This window comes from Tetrao urogallus (assembly GCF_951394365.1).
Source record: "Tetrao urogallus genome assembly, chromosome: 4".
NCBI lineage: Eukaryota > Metazoa > Chordata > Aves > Galliformes > Phasianidae > Tetrao > Tetrao urogallus.
Genome location: NC_136817.1, coordinates 14897825 through 14922354, shown reverse-complemented (window position 1 = coordinate 14922354; position 24530 = coordinate 14897825). Strand labels below are relative to the sequence as shown.

General features: G+C 36.3%; 1 protein-coding gene across 1 annotated transcript in view; it reads left to right on the top strand.

Annotated features, from left to right (window-relative positions):
- Positions 1–24530, top strand: part of INTU (inturned planar cell polarity protein) — a gene marked incomplete at both ends in the record, with an annotated part of 39106 nt that overhangs the window by 5778 nt on the left and 8798 nt on the right. Inside the window, 6 exons of the mRNA XM_079534290.1 lie at positions 5279–5364; positions 11134–11337; positions 15913–16031; positions 18897–18986; positions 19548–19625; positions 20738–20927. Coding sequence (XP_079390416.1) covers positions 5279–5364; positions 11134–11337; positions 15913–16031; positions 18897–18986; positions 19548–19625; positions 20738–20927 — 767 coding nt within the window. The remainder of the gene's footprint in view (positions 1–5278; positions 5365–11133; positions 11338–15912; positions 16032–18896; positions 18987–19547; positions 19626–20737; positions 20928–24530) is intronic.

The following is a 24530-nucleotide window of genomic DNA, read 5'->3' as shown; positions in this document are numbered from 1 at the left end:
AGTTTTGTAAGCTAAGAAACTGCTGCTTTACCTCTGTAAAAAGATGGGACTCTGTTGTTTTTCAGTTCTTTTTAATGTTGTTGGGGTTTTTTTGCATTTAAAAATCCATCAGTCTTAAGTTGTCAAATAAAAAAATCCTCACTGCTTTTAAAATTCTTGCTGTCACTTCCATTTGGGTTAAGAGATACAGTTGTCTTTATCTCATGTACCTTAAGGGTTTTTTGGTTGTTGTTTTTTTTTTTTAATAATTTCTCTTATATGAGTTTATTAATAAAAATATGCAAAGCCCGCTCTGCTATGTAAAACTTTATAGTTAAATGTTTGAATGCATCTTCAAAGACAGAAAGCTCCACTGAATACTCACTGTTAGATCCAGGGAAATAAGGGTTATAATAGGAAATGCCAGTATAATTTGATTTCCTTTCCCCTCCAAACTGAAACTTATCCAATTCGCAGCAGGGGATACTTTCTGTAAATGCTGCTGATGACCATCTTTACTGTGGTATAAATGGAAAAGTAATTCCAGTGACACTGAAAATGCAGAAAAGCTCTTTCACCTTACCCTCTTTGAAATCATTTTTCATAATTATTGCACTTGTCACTGAGCATCTGAATGCTATGCATAAATTCTCCCATTTGATCAGTGGGTTCAGCTGTCAAAAAGTTGTAAGAACTACCTAGGGAGAGGGATTATTTCTGAAAGTTAGTAAACATGGACTGTAATAATCCAATTCTGAGCAACTGTGTAGAAGGTGCAGGCTACTGTTGCAGGCATCAGTTGAAAAGTGCAGATCCAAACCCCCTTATTGGCAAAAGGTTTTCTGTGGGCTTTTATTAATTCTCTTGGTGTTATGTGGGAGGGTTATTGATTTCCTCTGAAGAAATGTTCAAGTAGTAATCTTTTCTCCTTTCATTTGAATAGTAAAAACACAGATAATCATTGTTGGAGGTCCAAAGCTCAAGTCCTGTGCACAATATTGTTATTCAGCAATTGATCACAGATTGGTAAGACAGGCAGTTGTTGCTGGAAAGCAGAGTGCAGCATGAACTGGTTGTTTAAAACAATAATCCATTTACGTAAGCAGCTTGCAGTCATCTTCTGACAGTTAAGGTAAATAATATTGGTGGTTGTTGTTGCTTTTTGTCATTTGCTACGAGCTAAGAGTTCTGTCAGAAAAATGTTCTTGAAAGGACCACAATGCTGTAAGAGTTTGAGATTTTTCCATGGGAAATTGCCATATATGGTGTATTGTTGAAAAGTCTCTCCAATGTAGAGATGTTAAGCATACAAGATAGAAATACAGAGCTTGCGTAAGCTTTGCTGTGCTCTCACTGTGGAGTTGGGGATGTCGTTTATGTTCTTTTAATCTCCTCTTGAGGCATAACATCATTGGTTTGGGTCGAAGCAGCTTGCTAACACATAAAACAAGTAATTGATCTGGCTTTCTTCAGTAAAGTATGTTCCACGCTTTGCCTTTTTTGGAAGGGAGTGTGTGAGTATTTATAAGTACTTTTACTGAGCCATTACTAAGAACAGAGGAAATTGCATGAAATTAGAAAAGTCTCATTCCTCTCCCATGTGAACGGCATGGCTCTGATTTTTAATTCAGATTAAAATGTTCGTTTGCCATCACAGCATGGAAGTGGCATTCACTCATCAGCCAGTACCCTCTGGCCTAATGCAGAGTTCTGCTTCTAGAAGTGGGGTGTGCAGGTTTAGTTGTGTGGAACCAATATTTAACAAAGGTAATAAACCTGTGCCTCATGGGACAAAGTGACAATCTGCCCTGAGAGAAATATCTTAGTGATGCCAGCAGTCCCGAGACTTTACTCAACTTCATCTTCTTTAAATGGGAAAAAAACTATCAATCACTTTCATGCCACATGTTTGAGATCAATACACGTTCTTAGGTAACAGTGGGTGAGAAGTGTTTTCTACTGAGATAAAACTGAAAAGGCTGAATGAAGAAAACAGGAACAAATTCTTGACTGTCTTTTGTGTCAGTTACATCACTTTAGTTTTTGGTTCTCTTTGGCACTGTGTGGAGAATGTATATGGACATCTAATAGTTTGTGGACTAGGAGCAAGTTTTTGCAGTAAATGATAGAACTCAAAACTTGATTATTCATTCTTAGGGAACGCACATGAATAGCTTACTGTGTTCCTTTAAGAGAAGGATATGGTTTTCTATATTTTTATTGACTCTAAGTTTGATATCCTGGATCTGTCAGAAGAAAAAAAAAATTTGCCAAGTGCAGTTGCTCAAAATCTCTCTAAAAATGGAAATGAGACCTTGTCCTAATGTTCTTCATCTCGTGTCTTTCAAGCCAGACAAAAACGAGCTGAGGGACTTATAGAATGCAAGCCAATAAGAGCAGGTCAAGTGCTATTCTACATAGTATATTAGTATGCAGTATAATTTGAATTTGCAACTGTATTAATGAAAAAGCTAACATAAGTTTTTTGTTTCTCTATAACAAGTTTGAAAACAATATTTTGTAGAAACATGTGCTCTTGTAATGTCTACTTCAGCAAAACCAGAAACATTCAGTTTAGTCTGTGTACTTAAGAAAAGCCAATTGTGCTTTTTAGGGTTTTTTTTACTTAGTTTGTAGAGCACAAGAATGATTGAAAAATGTACTTGCAGTGCCACCTGTACAACTTTTCTTGCAAAATGTCTTTCTGTGTGTCATTCAGCTACATTTTAGTCTGTGGAAATTGACGTTAACTCTGAAAACTACCAAGTTTAAGAAACTGCTATTTAGTTTTTTTTAGTTTATTTAATGTAAATTGATAAAATATGAGTGACGTTGAATTTTGTATTTCGCATACAGTTTTTGATGGATTTAACATCTAAGAACCTGAGTCACTCTCACTTTTAAGTTGTTCACACCTTTAAAGGGAAAGAAACGTTTCTTAAAGAAAATGTTGGAAGCAGTATTAACAAAGGAATACTTGCAGATATAAACTTCTACTGTCATTAATTACCACCCTGAGTAGATCTTGTGGCTGTGTTCTGCTTTAATGTGCTCCATGTTCATAGTTTTACATACTTGCTATTGTGCTAGTAGTGCCTTTCACTGTTACTTAATAGTCTCTGTTCATTGAATTCTGTTCTGCTTGGTGAAAAGGCCAAGAGCCCCACCATCTCTGCTCTGAAAAGTCGGTACTGATGGGTGGAGTTTTTCTTAGTCAATGTCAATTTGCAGTTCTTCCATAGTGATACTGCATTTTCTGGCAAAATGAAGGTAGCCTTATGGGACTGCTTTGGCAGTGTCTTCTGGAAAGCTGTTCCATTTATGGTACGTGATTACATTTTTACAAATTGAATGGAATAAATATTTATCTCTCCAATGAAAGTTTTACAGACATACATTAGATGTCAAATAAATGGAACACTTGAAGTATAAAGCGTGTAAATACTGATGGATTTTCTTTCAAAGAGGATTTGTGTATTCCACCCCACCAGATGTGGTCCAAAAACATTCCTTTTAAGTGCTAAGGTGTGTATATCTTCAGTAAGCATATGCAGTTGGTTTGAATGCCATCGTGGAGCAGAAGATCAGATGCCCACAGTTTGTCTTTACTGTAGAATTTCCCTATCATAATTTCCCTAACAGAACAAAAAGAATACAAACAATTTTTTGTTTAAACAGTGCTTCAGATTAGTACAGGAGCAACTTAGGTTTTCTCTTGTATTTGTGAGTGATGATCTTAAATACATGGTACTACAGTGTTTTTCAACAGAGAAGCTAGTAGTTCTGATGATAATTATTTATTGTATTAGTGCTGCCTGAATGCTCCATTCTTGGTTGCTCGTTGTGAAGTCCTAGGACTCTGGCTCGGGCTCCTCTACTTGCTTTTAAATGCTGCTGCAACTTTCAACTATCTTTGAGTTGTTGTGCTGACGATTCACTAGATCAAAACTTTACTGTGCCGTGCATCTAAAATTGCAGAGATTAGGGAGAGAGCTGCTCATACATCAGAAAAGAAGTCCTCCAAAGGAGCAGTAACGATTTTTTTTTTACCGATTTCTCTTGTCTTTCTTGCACTCTCCATTGTTAAACCTTCTATCTGTTTGAGGGGGATAAGGCAGAAGTTGTTATAAATTGTTAATACCTCTAAAATATTTTCCCTTGCTGTAAGTAGAAATTCTACTTTGATTTTTGTACCTTACAGTTGAACATGGATTTTAAGTTTGTAAGCTTTAATTCAGTTCTATTTGCTTTTCATCTGTGCCTTTAATTTTTCAATCCCTTTCCATCTGCAGTTCAAGACTTTCTGTGGGATCCTGTTTTGCAACTCTATTTTTAGTAATGGAAAAAGAGCTTGATTTTAGTAAAATTTTAGTAAATTCAAGACCTGCCTGGATGCCTACCTGTGTGACCTGGTGTAGGGAACCTGCTTTGGCAGGGGGGTTGGACTCGATGATCTCTGGAGGTCCCTTCCAACCCCTACAATTCTGTGATTCTGTGAAATGCAAAGTGTCATTAGGCAGGAAGAACTGGTAGATAAAAATATGGAGAAGGCTAATATGGAGAAGGCTAAGAAGCTTCAGAATGGGGCAAGGTGTGGGAAAGAAGGGAGAGCACTAAATTGTGGTGTGCCTTAGGAGACCAAGGAGGTGTAGGTATGAAATGAAGGAGCTCTGATTCTGAAGAAGATCAATGACATTTCACAAGATGATCAGCCAAACTAACTGCTCACCACTGCGATGTGACAGTGGCTGAAGTATCGCATACTGTCTATGCAGTCCTTTTTTTCCTTTATGCTAACTCGAGAACTCATTTAGAGCGTCTAGGATTCAAAAATTATCTACGTGGGGAATGGATGATTTTCTGCCTGTTTACTGAACTAAGCTGAGTTATTGAAGTTCATGGGAAATGCCAGCACTACTAAAAAGAGAAAAGGGGAAGGGATGGTGAGGTTTTCCTTCAGCTGATGCTTGAAACCTCGTCTGTAAATAATGGCATGGAACTTGTCAAGTGCATATAGGAGGAATGTATCAATAGGATGGACTGAAACCTGGATGGAGGGAAAAGGCTTTGCTGGTTATTTTTGTAAAGCAGCACAAGCATGGCAGTAAGGACTTGAGAGCATTCAAGTAACAGCCTGCTGTTTCTAAGTGTAATAAATGCTGCAAGTAGATGTCATCTACTTAAATGCAGTAAAGTCATTTATAATTGGATGCCATATTCAGTTTTAAAACAACATTGTTTGGCTTTGTACTGTGCTGTAATAGCCTCTAATTTATGCTTTTATCTCTTTTATCTCCAGGAGATGCTCTAGTTGCTGTAAATGATGTTGATGTGAATTCTGAAAACATAGAAAGAGTTTTGTCTTGCATTCCAGGTCCTATGCAGGTACAGTTGAACATTTATTCCTAATGTTCTTTGTAAAAAAAACCAACAAACAAAAACAAAACAAGACAAAAAACCAAACAAATACAATGTATAGTCTTTTTTTTCCTTCAGAAAAGTAATCTAGGTGATCTTTCTCTCATATGAGGAAGTTCTAGTTTTTTACTTAATTCAGTGAGATGTGCAGTCTGACAGTAGAATGTATGAAGCAAGCTACTGATGAATAGCTTGCAAATAACTGTCATCTGGAGTGGCAGTGAATGGATACAGTGCTATTTTGTTCTCCCTTGGAAATAAGTATGGTAGAGCCAAAGAATGAAGTATAAAAGAACGTATGCTTGGCATTTTAAATTTGATTACGTTGTTCTTAAAATAATAATTGCTGTATAAATACTGAGATGAAATAATTCATCAGTATAAAAGGATCACAAATCCTGATTTAACATGTAATGCTATTAAAGATACTTAAGAGGATTTAAATGGAGATATTGATAGTTTTTGCATTTAAATAGAAAAATAGTGTTTAAAAGCCTTTACCTTAAATGTTTTTAAGATCTTTCAATACTGAATAGTGATTAAAATGGATATTAAACAAATAAAATGGATAAATAATGCATTTTCTTACAGAATGCAACTTCAGTTGTCTTCTAATTGAGCAATAATTTTGGAACTATAATAAGGAATTAAATAATAAAGAATTACAACAGTGAGTGCAAATTACCTACAATGTCAGTACCATAAAATTAAGTGTTTTCCACATCCTGGTGGACAAGAAGACAAGGTAAAAGTTGTAACTTGGTACAGGACAGGGGAGGTTAAAACGATCATGTATCTTATGTTATCTATGCCTGTAGTCCGTGGTAGTTTTATTCCAGGTCGAATATGAGAGGTGAAAATAAAAATGTTTTACTGTCCAGAGATTTAAAAAAAAAAAAAAAGTAGAAGTTTTGTTTTTGTCAAACATGCTTCTGTTCACAACTTGGTGCAAGTGCCTGTAGAACTGCATCTGCACTTGCAGTAAGACTGAGTACTGCAGTGTCAGTTTAGGAAGCTTTCCAAGATACTCAACAGTATAAAGCTTGCCTAAGCTACCAGAGTTGTGGTCAGGTATTGGCAGAGTTCCATTGCAGAAAAACCTTGTCTTGCCTGTCTTAGACCAAATAAGGAGTTGATGTAGCTATTATTAAATATAGAATGATTAGAAAAGCAGAGATGATATCCTTTCCTTAATTGTATCTTTGCTAGATTAGAGTGTACTTATACATTTGTTGCTTAAATGCAGTGCAACCCTTTGCATAGTAGTGATTTTTAATGCAATGTTAACATTTATGTTGTCAGTAAATTTGTCCAGTAGACAGTGATTACTTCAACCATAGAAGTATTTGTCATGTTGGCTTTCCAAAACCTTCTATTAAAGTGCAATTATTCCTTTTTTACTGTGTAATTTTAGTCAAGCCAAAAGAGTGATTGCTGAAATAGACAAGCGGAGAACTTAAATACGTAGTTCTATTTTTTTTTTGCAGTGTAGAACTCTGTGTTCATGCTGCTGAAGAAGCAGAGAGTTGTTGTATCTAGGATGTAGTGTATAAAGATAGCTGTTACACAAGCAAAACTGTTAATAACTTCTCATTCATCACACATTGCACAAAATGATTTCTCATTCATTGGACATTGCGTACATTTTAAAAAGATGCAATTTAAAGCAGTCAAAAGATGTTAACATCATTATGAATTAATTAAATAAAAAGCTGAGTCACTGCTCTTCTGGGTTCACTGTAAAAATTACTGCAAGTAATATAAAAAATGACTTACCTAACTGCTTTCAGATGCAACAGTTGGCTTAACATCTCTCATTATTGTGTTACCTTTCCCAAATTTTGTTTGTATTATCTGAGATTTGTCAAACTCGCTTTTGGGCATGTAGAGGCAAGAACAAGGCACTTACAAAGCAAGAGCAATCTGTAAGAGCAGATTGCTGTTTCCTATTTCCCGTGCTCCCACATCAGAGCTGTTTCTGTTTGGGTTCTTGTGTGTCTCTTAGTCAGATAAAGTCTCAGTTCCAGTTAACTCATTTCAAGATTCTTCAGCACTCATTGAATGTGACTGGCCAAAGCGTGCCCCTCCATCAATGATTGAGACAAGATAATAGAGCTATGTTCTGTGATCTGTACAATTTTACATTTCTGAAATCAAAATAGCTGCTACTTAATTTGATGTTGATCACTGCTTATGTGTTCTCTTTCTTCTATAGCTTTATTCATGAACATTCACAGAACTTGATATTACTTCTCATTTTTTAAATGTATTCAAAAAAGAAAATTGGAATCTGTTTTGAGGCAGACTTGAATAAGCTCAGTGATTTGTTTTAATATAGCTCAGTTCATGGTACTTCTGTGCATCCGATGAAATGACTAAATACACATAAGTGACAGTTTACCTGAGTCACTGAGATAGCACAACAACAAAACAAAACAACCCCCCCTTTGGATCAGTCTGTGATCTCTTCTAAGCAGGTAATTTGTAAATATCCAAAAGGTAATGTACCTTCATTTTTGGTGAGCTTTAGAGACAAACGTCCTACAGAAGCTGGTAAACTTCAGAGAAGCTAAATACTGCTCACAATAATGTGGTTATTCTTGTGATTTAAAGATCCAAAAAGGCAATTCTTTAACTTCGCTATTATTGCTCTTCAGTATGCAAGAATTAAAATCATATTGTGTGCTGTTTGTGACAGGTAGCAGTGATGCTTGAGATGCTTGTCTCTGGAGCCACTTATTCTTCGAGGATAAGCTTGGAAGCAGCAGATCCTCTGAGATGTTTAGCAGCACAAGACTGAGGAGAGACTGAATAGGAAGGAGATAAGCATAGAAGAATATACTTTTCTTTAACCATATCTTAGAAGTTGCAGTACTTTCTAAACTTTCCAAAAATATTCAGCCTGAGGCAGATAGTCAGAATCAAAAATCTCAGCCTGAATTTTTAAATTATGGTTTGGCAAATCATAAGCACATGGAAAACACAGTCTTAAACAGGAAATGGCAGGCGATCTTGAAAGGCAGGCAATGCTACCAGTTCTGCCTGTAATAAAATCCATATTCTTGAGTGTATGGCTTTCGTGCAGATGAACATAGAGCATGCCTTTCTGGGATAGACCATAAGTGTAACAGGAATATTTTTCAATGTATTGACACTGAAAAATGTTTAGATAAAAAATATTAACAAAAAAGTCAAGTATAGAAGGATTCTGGCATGATATTTTTCTGGGTTCCCACAGTCCTAGTAACAGCTTAGGGACTTGCTGGATCACATACTAGTTTCTAGCTTATTTTAATCTACTTCTTAAAATTCCTTTGACTTCCACAGCATCCTATAGCAGTGATTTTACTTAACTGATTTTTATATTCTGTTCCTTTCTGCTGGCTTTCAAGCTGCTTCCTAGTAAGTGCTTTTAATGCCTACAGGTTCCGGTGTCAGGAATAACAGCTGTCTGTATCTTCTTATTCTTCTTATCATTCTGTGATTTTTGGAGAGCTCTGTCATGTTTAACTTCTGTCTCTTTTTTCCTAAGCTGAAAAATCCTTATCTATGTACCTCATTATTGTCATCTTCACCAGCATCTTCTTGCAGTTAGACAATTTTTTTTTGAGAACTCTTGTAAGTATTGAGAATATATACATGTTGTATATTTATGGAGTAGAGTATCAATATTTTCTGTGCTTTTTCCAATTCTCCAGTTTGAAATAGCATTTTTTTTTTTTCCCGTTTTCTGCTGTATATTGACTAGATTTTCTTAAGAGAACTGGAGTCAGACAGTGAAAGATTTTATACTCAGTATTCACGGGAGAGTTCTTCATTTGTCACCTATTTAATCAGATCTTGGTGCACTGTTCAGGACAGAGCTTTCTTGTAGAAATGTAGTCTCTTGGTCACATTCTGTTACAGCATTTTCCAGCCTACATGATCTTTTTCACAGCAATTTTTAAAAGGCTAATTGTATAGTAGAACTTGGGTGAGAGTTGCTGTATAGAATCTAGTAAACTTGGAAGGGAACAGGAAGCCAAATTATGGTGAGAGACCTTTCTCATAATGTAGTGACTGCTCGTCTGACTGCCGTGGCATTGCGTGCAGCCATGTGGGAGCCAGCATGGAGGCTGCAGGAGGAAGGAGAGTTACAGTTTTGTTTGGCCCAATTCATTTGAGCTCTTGCTTGAAGAGCCAGATGGTTATGTCTCTAAGACAAGACAGACAGAGATTTTTTTTAGTTTGAGAGGCTAAAAGATAGACTGCAGCAAGAATTACATCTGTGCATCATTAGTGTAGGAACTGTAGCCTAAGTGTTGTGAGTAAGTTTCCACAGACAAGATGTAGTAGAAGTTAAGAGAAAGAACTCTTGAGTCTTGAGGAAATCTGCAAGAAGTTAAGCAGGGTATGAAGAAAATCCTCTGAAATACATGCAGATGGATTGACGTAGAAAGAGAACTGAGTCACAGAATGCTGCAGAAGGAAACACTACAACTGTGAACGATTGAGTTACTAGATCATAAAATGCTGCTGCTGCTTAGCTGGATGCCAGTACTCCTTGAGTCCTTTTAATACATAGTGCATTGAATTGAAACTGAAATGATGAGGAAAGAGCGCGGGATGAGTTGTCATCAGGAAAAAAAAAAAAAAGGGGTGGCAAATGACAGGAGAGCATGATGGAGTGCAGTGCCATTCCAAAGAATGGGAAGAGAAAGGAGGGGAATAAAGAGCTGACAGCAGCCAAAATAGGCGAGGAAAAGATTAATGAGTAGTGTTGGGAGGGAATAGAGTGGGATGGGGAGAAGGCAGCATGTGACACAAGTGGTGTAGCTAGAAGAGATGATGATGGCATGTCTCTTGGATCTAGTTGGACAGGCAGTGAGTATTTTAAAGCATCGCAATTTCTTGCTGGCACTCCTCTCAAGGCTTATGCATGCACATACAGACAATTATGAAAATAAAAAGTATCTATATTTAAATGTATAAGCTGCCTCTACTGAGGCTTTTTGGATGTATTGCAACTGGAAAAAAAAAAAAAACCAAAAACTTTAATTTGCACTAATCGTTGCACTAAGTCGTCACTAATAGAAGTGGGATTTGCTGTGCTACACTGTGTTTCAGATCTGCCAAGTCAACAAACATTTTAAGGTTATTTTAATGCAGACAAACAATCTCATATGAAATGAGGAACTGAGACTGTGCCTACTTAGCTTTGCTGTCCAGCAAAAATTTATTTTCCTGTTCAATTGTACCTGCCAGCGTGCTCAAAACAGCAATGAAACATCCATGAAGGAGCCTTGAGGATACATACGTATGGAAGTGCTAATATTTAGACTCAAATGTAGTGTATGTTTAAAAATGGTGGTAATACGTTTTGTGTTCAAACAAACTCAGAACAGTAAGTACGTTCTTTCCATTCTCAAAACCATAAAAATTGAGAATGAAAACACACCAAACCACATGCTTACTTACATGGCTCACAGAGCATATAATAGCTGGCTTTGTTGTTAATAATAAATGGTTACAGAACACTGAGCATATAACTGTTTTTCCTTAAACAGCAGCAGTTCTTGAATGCTTTCATCTTCTACAGATGCTTACAAAAATTTAGCATTGTGCCACGTGAAAGTTTGCCCTTTCATAAGCTATGAAAACGTCTCTTAAATGTCTCAAACTACATCCCTCTTACCTGACGTTAGAATGTAATTGTAAATGCATCATCATTTTCACAATAATTAATTGTTTTAATAGGTAAAACTCACATTTGAGACATCGGCATTTGAACCTGAAGGAGCCTCTCAGCAAAGGTATAAGCAGGAACAGTCAAGTATGAACAACCTGCTCCGGCTTTTGTGGGGGGGAGACAGCATGGACCTTCAGCAGGCTGTACAGAGCGTTCCTCATATTGTTATGTTCCTCTCACTGAAACTGGACTCTGAAACATCTACGGATGAGGTATGTGGCTAACTAAGAAAAGTGAAGAGGAAGGGTAAAAACTGACGGCAACGCATGCTATGCCTTTTGATACTGAAAGAAATAAAATCTTGCTGGTTAATTTCAGTAATGAGGAGTCTGCCAAATGTCTGTTTTGACAGAAATAAAGCCTGAAATTTCGGGGGGGGGGGGGAAATGCCAGCATCACTGCAGACAAACTCTAATTGGGCTTAAAATTACTTCAACACCACTGATTGTCTTGAGAGAGAGAACAGTCCAGGTGTTAACAGAGAAAGCAGAGGCAAATTCAGAATTACATTATTTTCTCAAATGCTCACTGTGACATTTTCAATACACAGCTCAAACTGGATGTATGAAATCTGCCTAATCAAAAAAGCCTTTTCCTCAGCAGGAGCTATTGGCAGTCCCCATACATAATCTTTCTAAACAGTCCCCTCCTGTTTAAAAATGCTAATATGCCTTCCCTCGGAAGAGTCTTGCATGTCTGCTGACTGTTGATTCTTGCTTGGGCAATGTTTTTTCAGCTACCAAAGTACTCTTTCTTTGTCCCATAAAATTTCACATCTCTTTCCTTTTGTGTTCCTCAGAAAAATTTTGCCTGTCTATGTATAACCTTTTGTAAGTTTGTGTAGATGTTCCTGATGTAGCCATAGCTACAAATGTTCTGCTCCACATGCTCAGCAGATACAGAACAGAGTGGAGGGCTGAGCTTGGCCCCTTGCCTGATCAGAAAATGTCTGCTCCTGAAGAGGGCACTTGGGGCACCAGTCATTTGGAAAAGGACCCTTGTCCCTTATGTAATTCTCCTCACATTTAGCACAGGGCCCTGTGACCTTTATTATCTGTTCTATGGATGAAGCACAGTTTTTTGTAGTCTCCAAGGTCTCATATAGCAGGACAGTGACAGTGTGTGGAACAGAAAATAAGACAGTTTTGTTTCCCTCCTGGGATGAATGCTAAGATCCAGGCAGTGCTGCATCCCTTTCTGGAATGTCTTTATCTTTTTAATACTTTTTCAATTAATATGAGTCTGTATTACTCTGATAATCTACAACAGAGAAAAAAGTGCTGCAATTATACCTAATGGAATTTTGTTTTCTAGAGACATGACTAGGGAGGAGAACCATAGAAAACTGCATATCATGATACCATTAAAAATACAGTATGCAGAGTGAAATGCGTGAAAGCTAGACAATGACAGATTTGTGGCTACTTGTGCAACTTTAATTGAGCCATTTATTACGTATGCAGCATGACATTGTCCTTTCTTTTGAAAGATGCTAGGCTTGCATAAAGCCCAAGATGGGCAGGTGAGTGTGTAAAATTAAGACTTACGAGGCAACCGTAAATTCAGTACTTTGTAAATCTACAGAACTTGGCTTTGCAATATAAATCACTTTTTTTTCACTTTAATACTTTTAAGGTACCACATGCTTCATTATGTGTGGCAACTACATGCTAGCACTGTAAGCTTTGGTTTGCAGTTCTTTCTGATCTCATTTAACAGACTACAAGTTTTCATAGTAGGTACTTTCACTGGATATTAGTTTATGTCAATTTCACTTACAAATTTTCAGTAACCTTCCATCTTCTTATCTCCACCATGAGACTGCTTCCATTAAAACGTGCAGTACCATAGGATTTATATTCTCTGTTATTTACCTATAATAAAAATGGAAAAAACTAATTTAACAATTAATTAAGTTTAAGATGCTTTATAAAAATTGACTTAGATGTTATAAATACCTCTTCTATCTTAAGCTCTTAGTTTGTCCTGTGTTACATGTACAGGACATTCATGGGGCAATTGCTACAGACTTAGACCAGTGTTTTCTTGGTTACTTACATAAATTCTATGAAATGTTAAAAGAAGAAGCAAAGTAATTCAAGGTCTCTGACTCTGGTGGGTAAATAGGTATGCAAATGCCTAACGGCAGTTCCTGCACTTCAGAGTAAATGAACAGTGTTTTTTCCCCATTATTTCTCTACTTTCCCCCAAGAAATGGGATTAAGCCTGAATGTTGAGTGGAGGTAAAAGAAGGATTGTAATGCACTTGTCCTCCTTTCACACCATGGAAGAATTGTTTCCTGGTAAGCCTTGGCAGTTATGCAGCCCTAAATAGTCTCTGATGTTGAAATATGCTTTGCTGGTATAACCAAGTCCTTTTTGTAACACACTGAAAAAAGAATGCTAACTTTTTCATGGAATTTCTTTCATTTTCATTTGGTAAACAGTAAGTGACATTAGTGATGTGGAGGTACTATTCCAAATTTAGTTTACATTGGTTCAAATTAGCACTGAATTATTATACGCTCATGCCATCTTACACAACGGAAAAATATAATGACCCTTCACTAAGCTTCTCTACCCTTATCTTAAATGAGTATGGTATGCAGATCACATCCTTATAAACAATGGAAACTTGGGCTAGTTACTAATTCTTCCACTTGTGAGCCTTTGGCACCCAAAAATAGATTTAATGATCTCTAAGACTTGAAAGCTTTATCTAACAGTCCTACAGGAAAGCAGCCTTAGACAGTATTTGTGAGTGTGTGTGTGTTGTGAGTCCCAGATGATGATGGTCTGATCTTGCCTTTTACGGTTTTAACTCAAAGTATTCTGATTATAGCATACAGTATTTATACTAACACATGTTATTTGCATCACCAAACATTATATTATCTTTATGCATTTGAATGATTTTTTTTTTTTATGATACCGTATTTTAAAATGAAGTTCGTATTCCTTCATCACGATAGTTTTACTGTTATAAACTGTTATATAAACATGAAAAGTAGGTATTAAGGGAAGATGTTAAGGTATCTTAGTTCACACAGACGCTTGTGTTTCCTGGGGCATTTCACTCAGTGTTTATAAGTTCTAAATTAATCTTAAGGAGCGCACAGTGTTCCTTTCATCTACTGTTTCTTTTTTTTTTTTTTTTTTTTTTTTTATATATAAAGAGTAACTTAAAGCATCTATTGTCAGTGCACTGTGAAGGCTGTACATTTCTTGCATTGTTCTGAATCCCATTTCATTTGTTGTCGAGCTTGCACTGAATGGAGAGGAAAAAAAGCCTATTAAGATTTGGTTTGAGACATAAATAAAATAGTAGTTTTAAAAGGAGAAACTGTTAAGTTAAAGGCTAAACTTTAGTTTAGATGCTCTGCCTGTTTTGGGTGTTCAGTTTGGTGTAGGGTTTACAGTTTTCTTTTAAATGAGCTGCTTCTAATTTAGTAATTCCATTGTCTTTGCCCTATGAACTTTGGGATAAAATGGTACTTTTCATTTTGCTCTGAGAACAGCTGATCCTGTATGGTGATATGCGCTGAACCTTGCTGCTTCATTAATATATATATGATTCAGCTACGACCTTTTGTTACAGTTGTCTTTTCTTTTCCTGGGAAAGTGTTCAGACAATTCTCAAATGAATTTTGCGTAAAAGACCCCATTCATAGTGAGGAGAGAAAAAGAGAATGTTTTCTTTTTAGCCCCTTTGTAGTGCTGCAATTAGAAAGTGGTGGTTTGTTGTTTTTTTTTCCTGCTGAGGGATTGATTTAAGAAAAAAATCCATGTTACTAATGACTGTTTGAAAGTAAAGCTAATTAAATTGGTTAAGAATGAAGAGTTTGCCAGGACTGTCTACAACGAAGCATTAATCTAACCGTGACGAAGGAAAATTTTTAACGGGTATTGGCACCAAACAATAAAATAACAAAGTTAATCACATCAGGGTTTCTTTTGTTTGTGTAGAAAAATAATTTAGTGTTCTCATTGTGTTGAATGGGCTGAACGTTACGCATCGTTATTTGCCAGAAAGCAAAGCTGTGGAGAATCACACGTTTGCTTATTAATGTTCTATTGTTATGGTGCCTGAAGTAATTAATACACAACTTTGGAACATGCTTACGTAATACATATATTTTTAAGAACCAGTAAGAAAAATAACATTAACTGACATGAACATTCATCCTCACTGATCATCAGTTTCAACCTGACCTTTCTAAGAGAGTGCCAATAAATACAGCCAGAGCTTTGGCGATTAAATCGTTAATGGTGTGTACGTGATTTGAATATATACCTCAGTTTTATGTTTTGCACATGTAGAGTGAATAGTTAGGGATACAGGGAGAGATTTGAGTCATCATGTTCTTGTTGGTTTTAGAGAGCTGTCTGTTTGATGGGCAGTACGGCTCTTAATTCACAGCTTAAATACTGAAAGAAACAAACAAATGTTAGCAGTCTTTTGGAATCAGATTTGTTAACAGCGTACATAATGCTGTAAAATGCAGTGGACAAATTGCTAGTCGTTTCTTGTTTCTCCATATGATACTGATTTACTTATCCATAAAACAGAAGTTAAATTGTCAAAAACATTCACTTGTGTTTTAGAACTTTCCAGCGTGTCTGTGCAGATCACTACTTGTTTTGATACTGTGCAAAAGTATATGATAAAAGCTTTCATGTTTAAAAATAAAAATTGATGCCATTAAAAATATGCCAGCTTGTTTTCTGGTTTTCTTTTTGTTTCTTTGTTTTTACTTCCCTTATCTAACAGTTAACTTTGTTCACAGCAAGAAATTCTTTATCAGTACCCCATATCAGAAGCATCCCAAAAACTCAAAAATGTGAGGGGAATATTTCTCACCCTGTGTGATATAATGGAAAGTGTTACTGGTGCCCAGATTCTCAGGTAAAAATAGTTGCAATTTTATGTGTTATTTGTTTTATTATTCTATATGTATGTGTACAGAAAAATGCCCGTGGGTGACGCGTTCCAGTTTAGACGAAACAAGAATATGTCTCAAGTTGCGCTGCTCAGTTTCAACGTACATTGATTTGGGGTAATGTTTTTGTCACAGGTATCAGTGATTAGGATTTTTAGTTCAGTGTAACTGATTTTATTTTATTTTATTTTATCAGATCCCTTCTTAGAGCTCCTAAAACATCCTTAGATAAACTTCAGTTGTTTGGCACTGTACATTGGCACACTGGAAATTCAACAACAGCTTCAATCAGATTAATAAACCAACACATCAATATCTAATTCCATTAAATTCATGAGCGTCTGCACTTTTAGAATTCACTTCAGTACACATTTAATTTGCAATACTATAAATATTTTTGTATCCACAGACACTGGATACAAAAGAACTCTGGTTAGAAGACTGATATAGATGGTTTTGAGCTTTGTGGAGGTGGGTAGGGGTGGTGGAGATAGGTCAAGAGATGATTATATATTTGAAGGCAGACAATTTTATGATGGAATAATTAGGAGTGCGGTAGCAGTTATCTTTTGGTTTCACATTTCATTCACTGAGAGTTTGTATGTCAGCTCACATCTCCTGGGTGCCTGGTCACAGTTCTCTTCTGCACAACACTGCCTTCCACATCACACATAAGGTGTGAATAGTTTTGGTGGTTTCTTTGTTTTGTTTTGTTGTATTTAAAGAGACAACTGTTAGTGGGATTTCAAGCCCAAGAATTTAGTTTCAAGAAGGATGAAGGCAGACATGCTGTACAAATAGTGGAAAATATTGCCAAGAATAGAGAATTTCTTGAAAGGCAGAAAGCCTCTTTCACATGTTTAGGTTGAGTTTTCTACTTACATTTTTCTCCTGAAAAGGAATTTTTTAATTGTTTTTAAATGCTTTTGTTTACCAGAAAATGAATACTTGCTAATTTAATATTATTTACATTTGGTTATTTTCATTTGTTCTTAGACTTGCAAGTGTCTTGCTATTTTGACTAAGAAGCTTTAGCAATGTGTTTCTGCTGTGCTTACAAACTTGTAGTAAGTGAAAGCTCATAAGTGTGTTACTGATTTAGTGACCACTGCAACTGGAGAATGACTCTTTTAGCAGCAGCTACCGAACACAGGCTTTAGATCTTTTGAGTATGCTAATATTCCGAAGTAATGCTGCATTAATTAGCACAGGACGCATTTACCACTTTTCAATACTTGTGTGTTATTATGGAAATTCTCTCCAATAGAGGCAATTTTTACGTGTCCAGATTTTGTTTTTTAGATGTGTCTGAAATCAATCTATGTGTTGATGATCTATATGCATGTTATCATCAGTAAGACAATACAGAAATGCATGTTAAAATCACCTTTCCTGTTAAGGTTTTCAATTCGCCACTTGTAGATGAGTTCTAAAAATATAAAAGGACTTCTGCTAGTCTCTGAAGACTGTTTCATATTTTCAAAAAATATAACAGCTCTCCTATGAAGCTCTGTCAGAAGAGAAAGTTATGATAACTGCTCAAGTTTTATGCATCATTTGAGATGCGTATGTTTATTGTTAATTGCATTATCAATTATATTACTTGTTTTGCTTGTAAAAGTGGCTTGAAGGATAAAAATTTTCTGAAGACCTATGGAAATAGTTAGGAATTTCATAACTAATGAAATGACAGTGCTATGGTTTATTCAGTTCCATCAACTTCTGCAGTATGACTGAATCAGTGGAACAACTTAATCATGGAGTCATTTTTTAAAGCTGAAATTAAAGTTACGTATCCTCTGCTTTGCATTAGTGTTATGTTATTTAGAACTTGTTAGATCACACTATGAAAAGTCAGGAGACGAAATCAGTGCTTTTTAATAACTTTTCTAGATGGCCTGTAAAACAGTTAGCTCTAAGATGTTGTATGCAGTAAGTCTGTTGTTTCAAATGCCATCATAACAGCTACTAACTAGTACCAATTCACTGCCTGTTCACTCACCGGCATCGTAGGTGTCAGAGAGAAATTATTATAACTTAATTTATAAATGAGGAACTCAGTTATAGAATCTGTGTTTGTAGTCACACAAGTCGTCTGTAGCAGGGCTAAAAAATGAATTCTAGCTGTAGTCACAGCTGAGTACATAAACAATCTTTTTTCCTGAGTTTTAGAACTGATATAAATTAAGCGTTGGAGATGTTTACAGACCTTACTTTTAGCAGCAACCAATAAATTAAATTTTATAATCTACTGCATAATATTTTATTTATTGCTGACTAGAACCTAACCTTCTGGGGTTGATGAGCTTTGTAGGGTAATTTCCTTTATAAGGAGATAGCATGGGAGTTCATACTTGTCACTCAGATAATAGATCCAAATAGCTCTTGGTCTTGCTATCAAAACCTGTTTGTGGGTTTCTTGAAATGCTTTTGTGAGTAAGCATTAGGATCTCGGTGTGACCTGAAATGGCATTTACTTTCTAAATGAACTGTATTAAACGGTAGGCAAGGGCATCGTAGGAAGACCTTAAGGAAGCATCTGAATCAATTCTCTGAGGAAAAGTGTGCTGCTTCAGTAATGGTTATTCCTCCTTCATGCTTGTACCTTGAAAATGTTATTACTACTGATGTGACCTCTTAGTGGACTATAAGTCAGAGGGTCTTTTGAGTTTTCTAATAATTAAGGTAATTATGTATTTCAATTGCATGCATGTCATTTTATATAAGCATAAGACTTTATATATACAATACATATGTTCCAACTTGGAAGATGATTTTATTTTATTTTTACAACTTCATAGTGCTAACAGAAGTACTTCTGGCTTTTCTAGTTCCTCCCTTTTCGTATGTGAAAAACTAGTTCAAGTTGTTTACTGGAAAGAATGTGACAAGTTGCTTGTGATTGGCCTTCCTGAAGAAAAGTGAGTTTCAAATACAGTATTTTCTTTCTAACTTTGTTTTACGTTTTTCTGAAATACCAGCCTCCAATTACTGTTCTGCCATTAAAGAACAAGGAAGGGAGGGCTTACAATGTTATCTTCTCAGTTTAGTTAGATTTTATAGCTGGGATCCCACTGTTTGGATTGACTTTGCTCACATCTTTTAAATACCCCTCATTACAATTTCTTCTTCTTAATAGATCTCTAGAAACACGTATAAGCTGTAACAGCCACTTTCAGTGTTTTGTGAAGTCATGCCTTGCTCAGAGACCACTGAGTAGCAATAGTAATATTACATATATAAGTTTTCTAGAAGTCAAGAACTTGTGAATGTTTTCTTCCAGCTTTACTACTATGTCTGTGTGATCATGGGCAAGTTACTCAAAGGAAACACAAGTATGTTCTCATACAGTCCTATGAAATAACTTCTGTTTGCAAATATATCACTGGTTATGGAGACTCTTGAGAAGATACCTATGTACATTCACAGTAGTTAAGGACGTTATAAACATAAGCAAATGTTTTATTGTTATTTATTTTTAGTGTGTCACTTACTCAGCTGAGGAATATGATTGAAGATGTTGTCAGGACCTTAAAATTTATGTACAGCTCTTTAGACAGGTGAGTTATTTCAGAAGTATTTTCTTTTCAGTCACTAGCTTTCAATTGATGTTTATGGAAAAAGAGCATTAATTTCTAATATTTACATGGATTTTTTTTGCCTGTTCTTTTACCTTTGCGCAAAACCAGGATTCTGTTCTTCTTATTTTTTGTTTCATTCTTAATACCAGTAAGACTCTTTTGAAATAGTCTTTGTTATTTCAGAAAATGTTGTCCTTGATTAGGTTAAATCATTCACATAACCAAAGTCACTCTGGATGTCAACAGCACTCTGCAAGTCTGTTAAACCACTGTCTGCAAAATGTATATATGAATCATAGTGTTATATTTGTAATAAAATAAACACTCTAGACTTCTCAACTTTATTTGGCAGAGTAAATGTCTTTCTCTACATTTGGAAATTACCCAGAAAAAATGCAGTCTGACTGTAATCTAAATAAAATTGCCAAGGTGGACTATTCATATGCTTGCATTCACTTCAGGACTTAAGTGTGTATGCCATGGAGAAAATCCTAGTGTTTCTATTACTTTTGTGCTGTTCAGCACAGAAAAATGTTTTAGGCAGAACAGGCTCATGTAATGTCAAGTTGTAGCTTTTTCTCATAGCATTTTTAACAACAAGGAGCAACTTAAATTTGTCATACTTGAAGCTATTTAAATGCATCTTAGAAAAAACTTAAGCTTTGAATACGGAAGATAAAGTACTTGATTTTTCTATAAGTATAGGAGGCCATTTGGAATAATGGAGTTTTTTATACCTTCTGAAGAAAATAGTCATACAGCACAGAGATCTATAACACCTAAAAATAGTTAAATAAATTACTGAAATAAGGGAAAAGAATGATCTGTTGTTTTTTTTGGGTTGTTTTTTTTTTTTTTTTTTTTTTTTTTATCCAAAGCTGATCATTGCCTCATCTTACTTTGCTTTCAGCACGGCTGTTTCTTCTTTGTATGTACTGTGTGAGTATTAGCATAGCATTTGCTTAAAAGGAATGTTAAGAAATCCAAATGTAGTTAGCGTGCTGTAAAGAGGCTTCGACAGCACAGAGGGTTATATAAACAAGCTACAAGTTTTTTGATGCTATTTTAACTTGCAGTTCATGTTTGTTCAGTGCTTTTTGCCAGGTGGAACATGTTTCTCGTCTGGATCATTTTTTCAACCTGTTCTTCCAACGAGCACTTCAGCCTGCAAGACTTAACTCAAATGCCAGCCCCAGTGTTCAACACTACACTACCTGCAGTGCATTATTCTTAGACAGTCTCCCAGGCTTGCGCTGGTTGACTTTGCCTCAGGAAATCAAGGTGATCTTGTTTTCAGATCTCTTCAGAACTTGTCTAAGTCAAGCCAGAAAACTAACACAGGTCTTGCATATATCTTTTGCTGACATTGTGTAATATAAATGTGGGCTGCCCATTTGCCTACAGGACCCTTCTCTTAAGTTTAAAGCTATGCAGTCATTTACACTGGAAACAGAATGCTACTACATATGTAGTTCAGTGACTTCAGAGTTACCGAGGAAGAGAGCACGATGATAAAGCAATTAAGATTACTTTAAAAACATAGATATCTGAATGTAGATATGTCACAGGGAAAGCACGTCATGCTATGTAGCTTTATGTTTGATTCTCATCATTTATGTACTTATAGAAATACATTAAAAAAGTACCAGCAGTTAAAATATCTACTATAGATAAAATAATACTCCAGAAGCTCATGCGTAACTTGTGATTTAGGATGCAATCTTATATTATCTTCTATCAATGCACTGAGTTACACAAAGGGAGCAGTATGCAATCACCAAAGAATGTAAGGGAAAACTTGTGAGAAATGACATTTAGGACAAATGCTGGTAATTGCTGCTTACGTGCAGAAAGTTACTCTGAAATGTTTTCTTTTTTATTTTTTCTGATTTTTTTTTTTCTCTGTTATGTATGCAGATCATCTTTAACTCAGTCTTCTTTATATTTTCTGTTAATTCTGATCTTAATGCTTTAATAACATAACTGTGCATGTATTTGTTTAGAAATACTCTGGTATCTCCCTCAAAGGGCAATTTGCAATTTTTTAAACTGTTTCTGTGCTACGATTTGCTACAATTTGGTTTAGTATCACTATCTAAGGGTTGTTTTCCATGGAGAGCAATGTTAGAACATATTTTGATCTCACAGTAGGTTCAGATGTAGATAACAAGGTCTTGTTGGGTGCAGTTGGCTGCCATATTTTCAAATATATGCTGCGAGTACAGAAGTTAATCTGTACTTTGAAAACATGGAAATCAATAAATGATTGCTTCTGTGTTGTTGTTTTGTATTTGAGCAGTGTCCTGCTTTATGCTTCCGCAGTCAAAAACAGAGCTGTATATTACTTTCAAAATACAGAGCTGATAATGAAATACAAAAGCAGTCTTCTTTCTGAACCACGTAGTCAGTATATGAATGAATCTCAGTCTGTACCTTTTCCAGGGTACATACAGCAAATCACTGGTTACAGAAGAGACTTACATATTCTGACTGTAGATTAGGAAGCAAGCTTACAGATGTTATTTGGATTTTGCCACTTCTAAAGTGCAGCATATAACTTCCTCATTGTGATTTTATTAACTTTATAAGTAACTTTTATGATTCTTTCTGTTACTTCAGTCTGTTTTATGCCCACTAACTGTAAGTACAAAATCTGATCCAAACATGAAAGAACAGTTTCTACTTGAGGAAACTCACTTCCCAAGACAGTGGTAAAAAGTAGTTTTGGATATGTTTTATATGTAATTATGTAGAATAATACTAGTTCTAAATTGCTAAGAACTTTAAATGTCCTACAAGATGCAGCTGTATTACGAAGATTAGGTCTATTAATACTTTGAGAGAGCATTTCGAGAAGTTGAGGATTTTATCCACATTGTGTTTAGAAGCTTTAGTATAACTCCCCTTCTGCTGTTCCAAATGTGTCACATTTCTTAACTGTTTCCAGAGTTTCTCAGAATCAGGTTAAACGTTCATATATTCCATGCAGCTACTATTTATTCCATTAGTGCGAAGACTTGGGGAAGCACCCATCTCACCTTCTGTTAGACCTGTTACTACAGCTGAAGTGCTGATCTTGAACTCTTCCTGTTATTAGTGGGGAAAAATCTGGCATTTCAACTGATTTACTCCAGCTTTTTGCTTTAGTATTTGATGAATAATGTCTTAGGACTCCAGTGCAGAGCAGGACTCTTCTGCATCAATTATGAAGCCTGAATCAAAAAGTAGCTCAAAAAGGTACTTCTATACTATAGGTATCATTCAAGGACCTAAATGTATGTCTAGACAGCTAATTATTTTGTAAGTCTATTGATCTTTAATGAGACAGATGCATTTTAAAATTGAACCACTTTTTCTATTTAGAACAATCACGTTGTCATATAAACACTCTAATAACTAGTCAGGTTCCAGTTGAGAAAGGAACTTCCCATACAGTGCACGTTTTCTTTAATAAACTTTAGTGAATTGAGGAACCATTTTTGCTTTCATGATTTTCAAGTATATTCAACTCTGTATTAGGAAATTATTTTCTATTCCATGTGAAGAGCAGTTTGCATATCATATTTATGTGCGAAGGAGAATTTTAGTCAGACCTGTGCTTTTGTAGTATATGTTTTATTGACAGAAGTACATGTCATGCCTGACCAACCTCATCTCCTTCTCTGACTGGGTGACCAGATGGTTAGATGATGGAAAGGCTGTTGATACAGTCTACCTAGACTTCAGCAAAGCCTTTGACATGGTCTCCCACAGTATTCTCCTGGGGAAACTGGCTGCCCGTGGCCTGGACTGGTATAGCCTTCTTTGGGTAAGGAACTGGCTAGAGGGCCGTGCCCAGTGGGTAGTAGTTAATGGAGTTAAGTCCAGCTGGCAACCAACCAACAAGTGGTGTCCCTCAGGGGTCAGGACTGGGGCCCATTTTGTTTAGTATCTTTATTGAAGACCTAGGTGAGGGGATTGAGAAAGCACCCTCAGTAAGTTTGCATATGACACCAAGCTGGGAGGTGGTGTCAATCTGCCTGACGGTAGGAGGGCGCTTCAGAGGGATCACAGAATCACAGAATGGCCAGGGTTGGAAGGGACATCAAGGATCATGAATCTCCAACCCCCTGCCACATGCAGGGCCACCAACCTCCCCATTTAATACCAGAACAGGCTACCCAGGGCCCCATCCAACCTGGCCTTGAACACTTTCAGGGACGGGACATCCACAACCTCTCTGGGCAGCCTGTTTCAGCACCTCAACACTCCCTCTGTAAAGAACATCCCCCTGACATCCAACCTAAATCTTCCCTTCCTCAACTTGAAACCATTTCCCCTTGTCCTGTAGTTATCAACCCTTTCAAAGAGTTGATTCCCCTCCTGTCTGTAGGGATCTAGGTAAGCTGGATCGCTGGGCTGAGGTGAATGGGATGAGGTTCAACAAGGCTGAGTGCTGGGTCCTGCACTTTGGCCAAAATAACCCCATGCAACGCTGCAGGCTTGGGGCAGAGTTTCTTGAGTGCTGCAGGACAATTGCTTTCATCTCATTATCCCAGTTATATCTGCTATCCAAGTGAAAATTCGTGAAGTGTGCCCGTAGTCCTTGTAACACACACCCATTCACTCTCTGACAAAATCCATGCCCTGTAATTGAGGGGATTAAAATGTTTATGGAATCATAGTTGTAGTGTGGTTAGTCAGCTGATGTATGTTAGAAATGTTACTCAGTGCACCTTATCACACATTATTTTTCCTATCAAGAAAATGATATTTTTATTTTCTTGTACTATTTGGTGGTGAACCTTTCTCTTCCTTCATGCTTTTTTCTTTCTTTCTCACATTTCTGCTGAGAGAGACTGCAGTGCTTCAGTCTCTATTTTAGCGTGCAGGTTGTTTACCTTC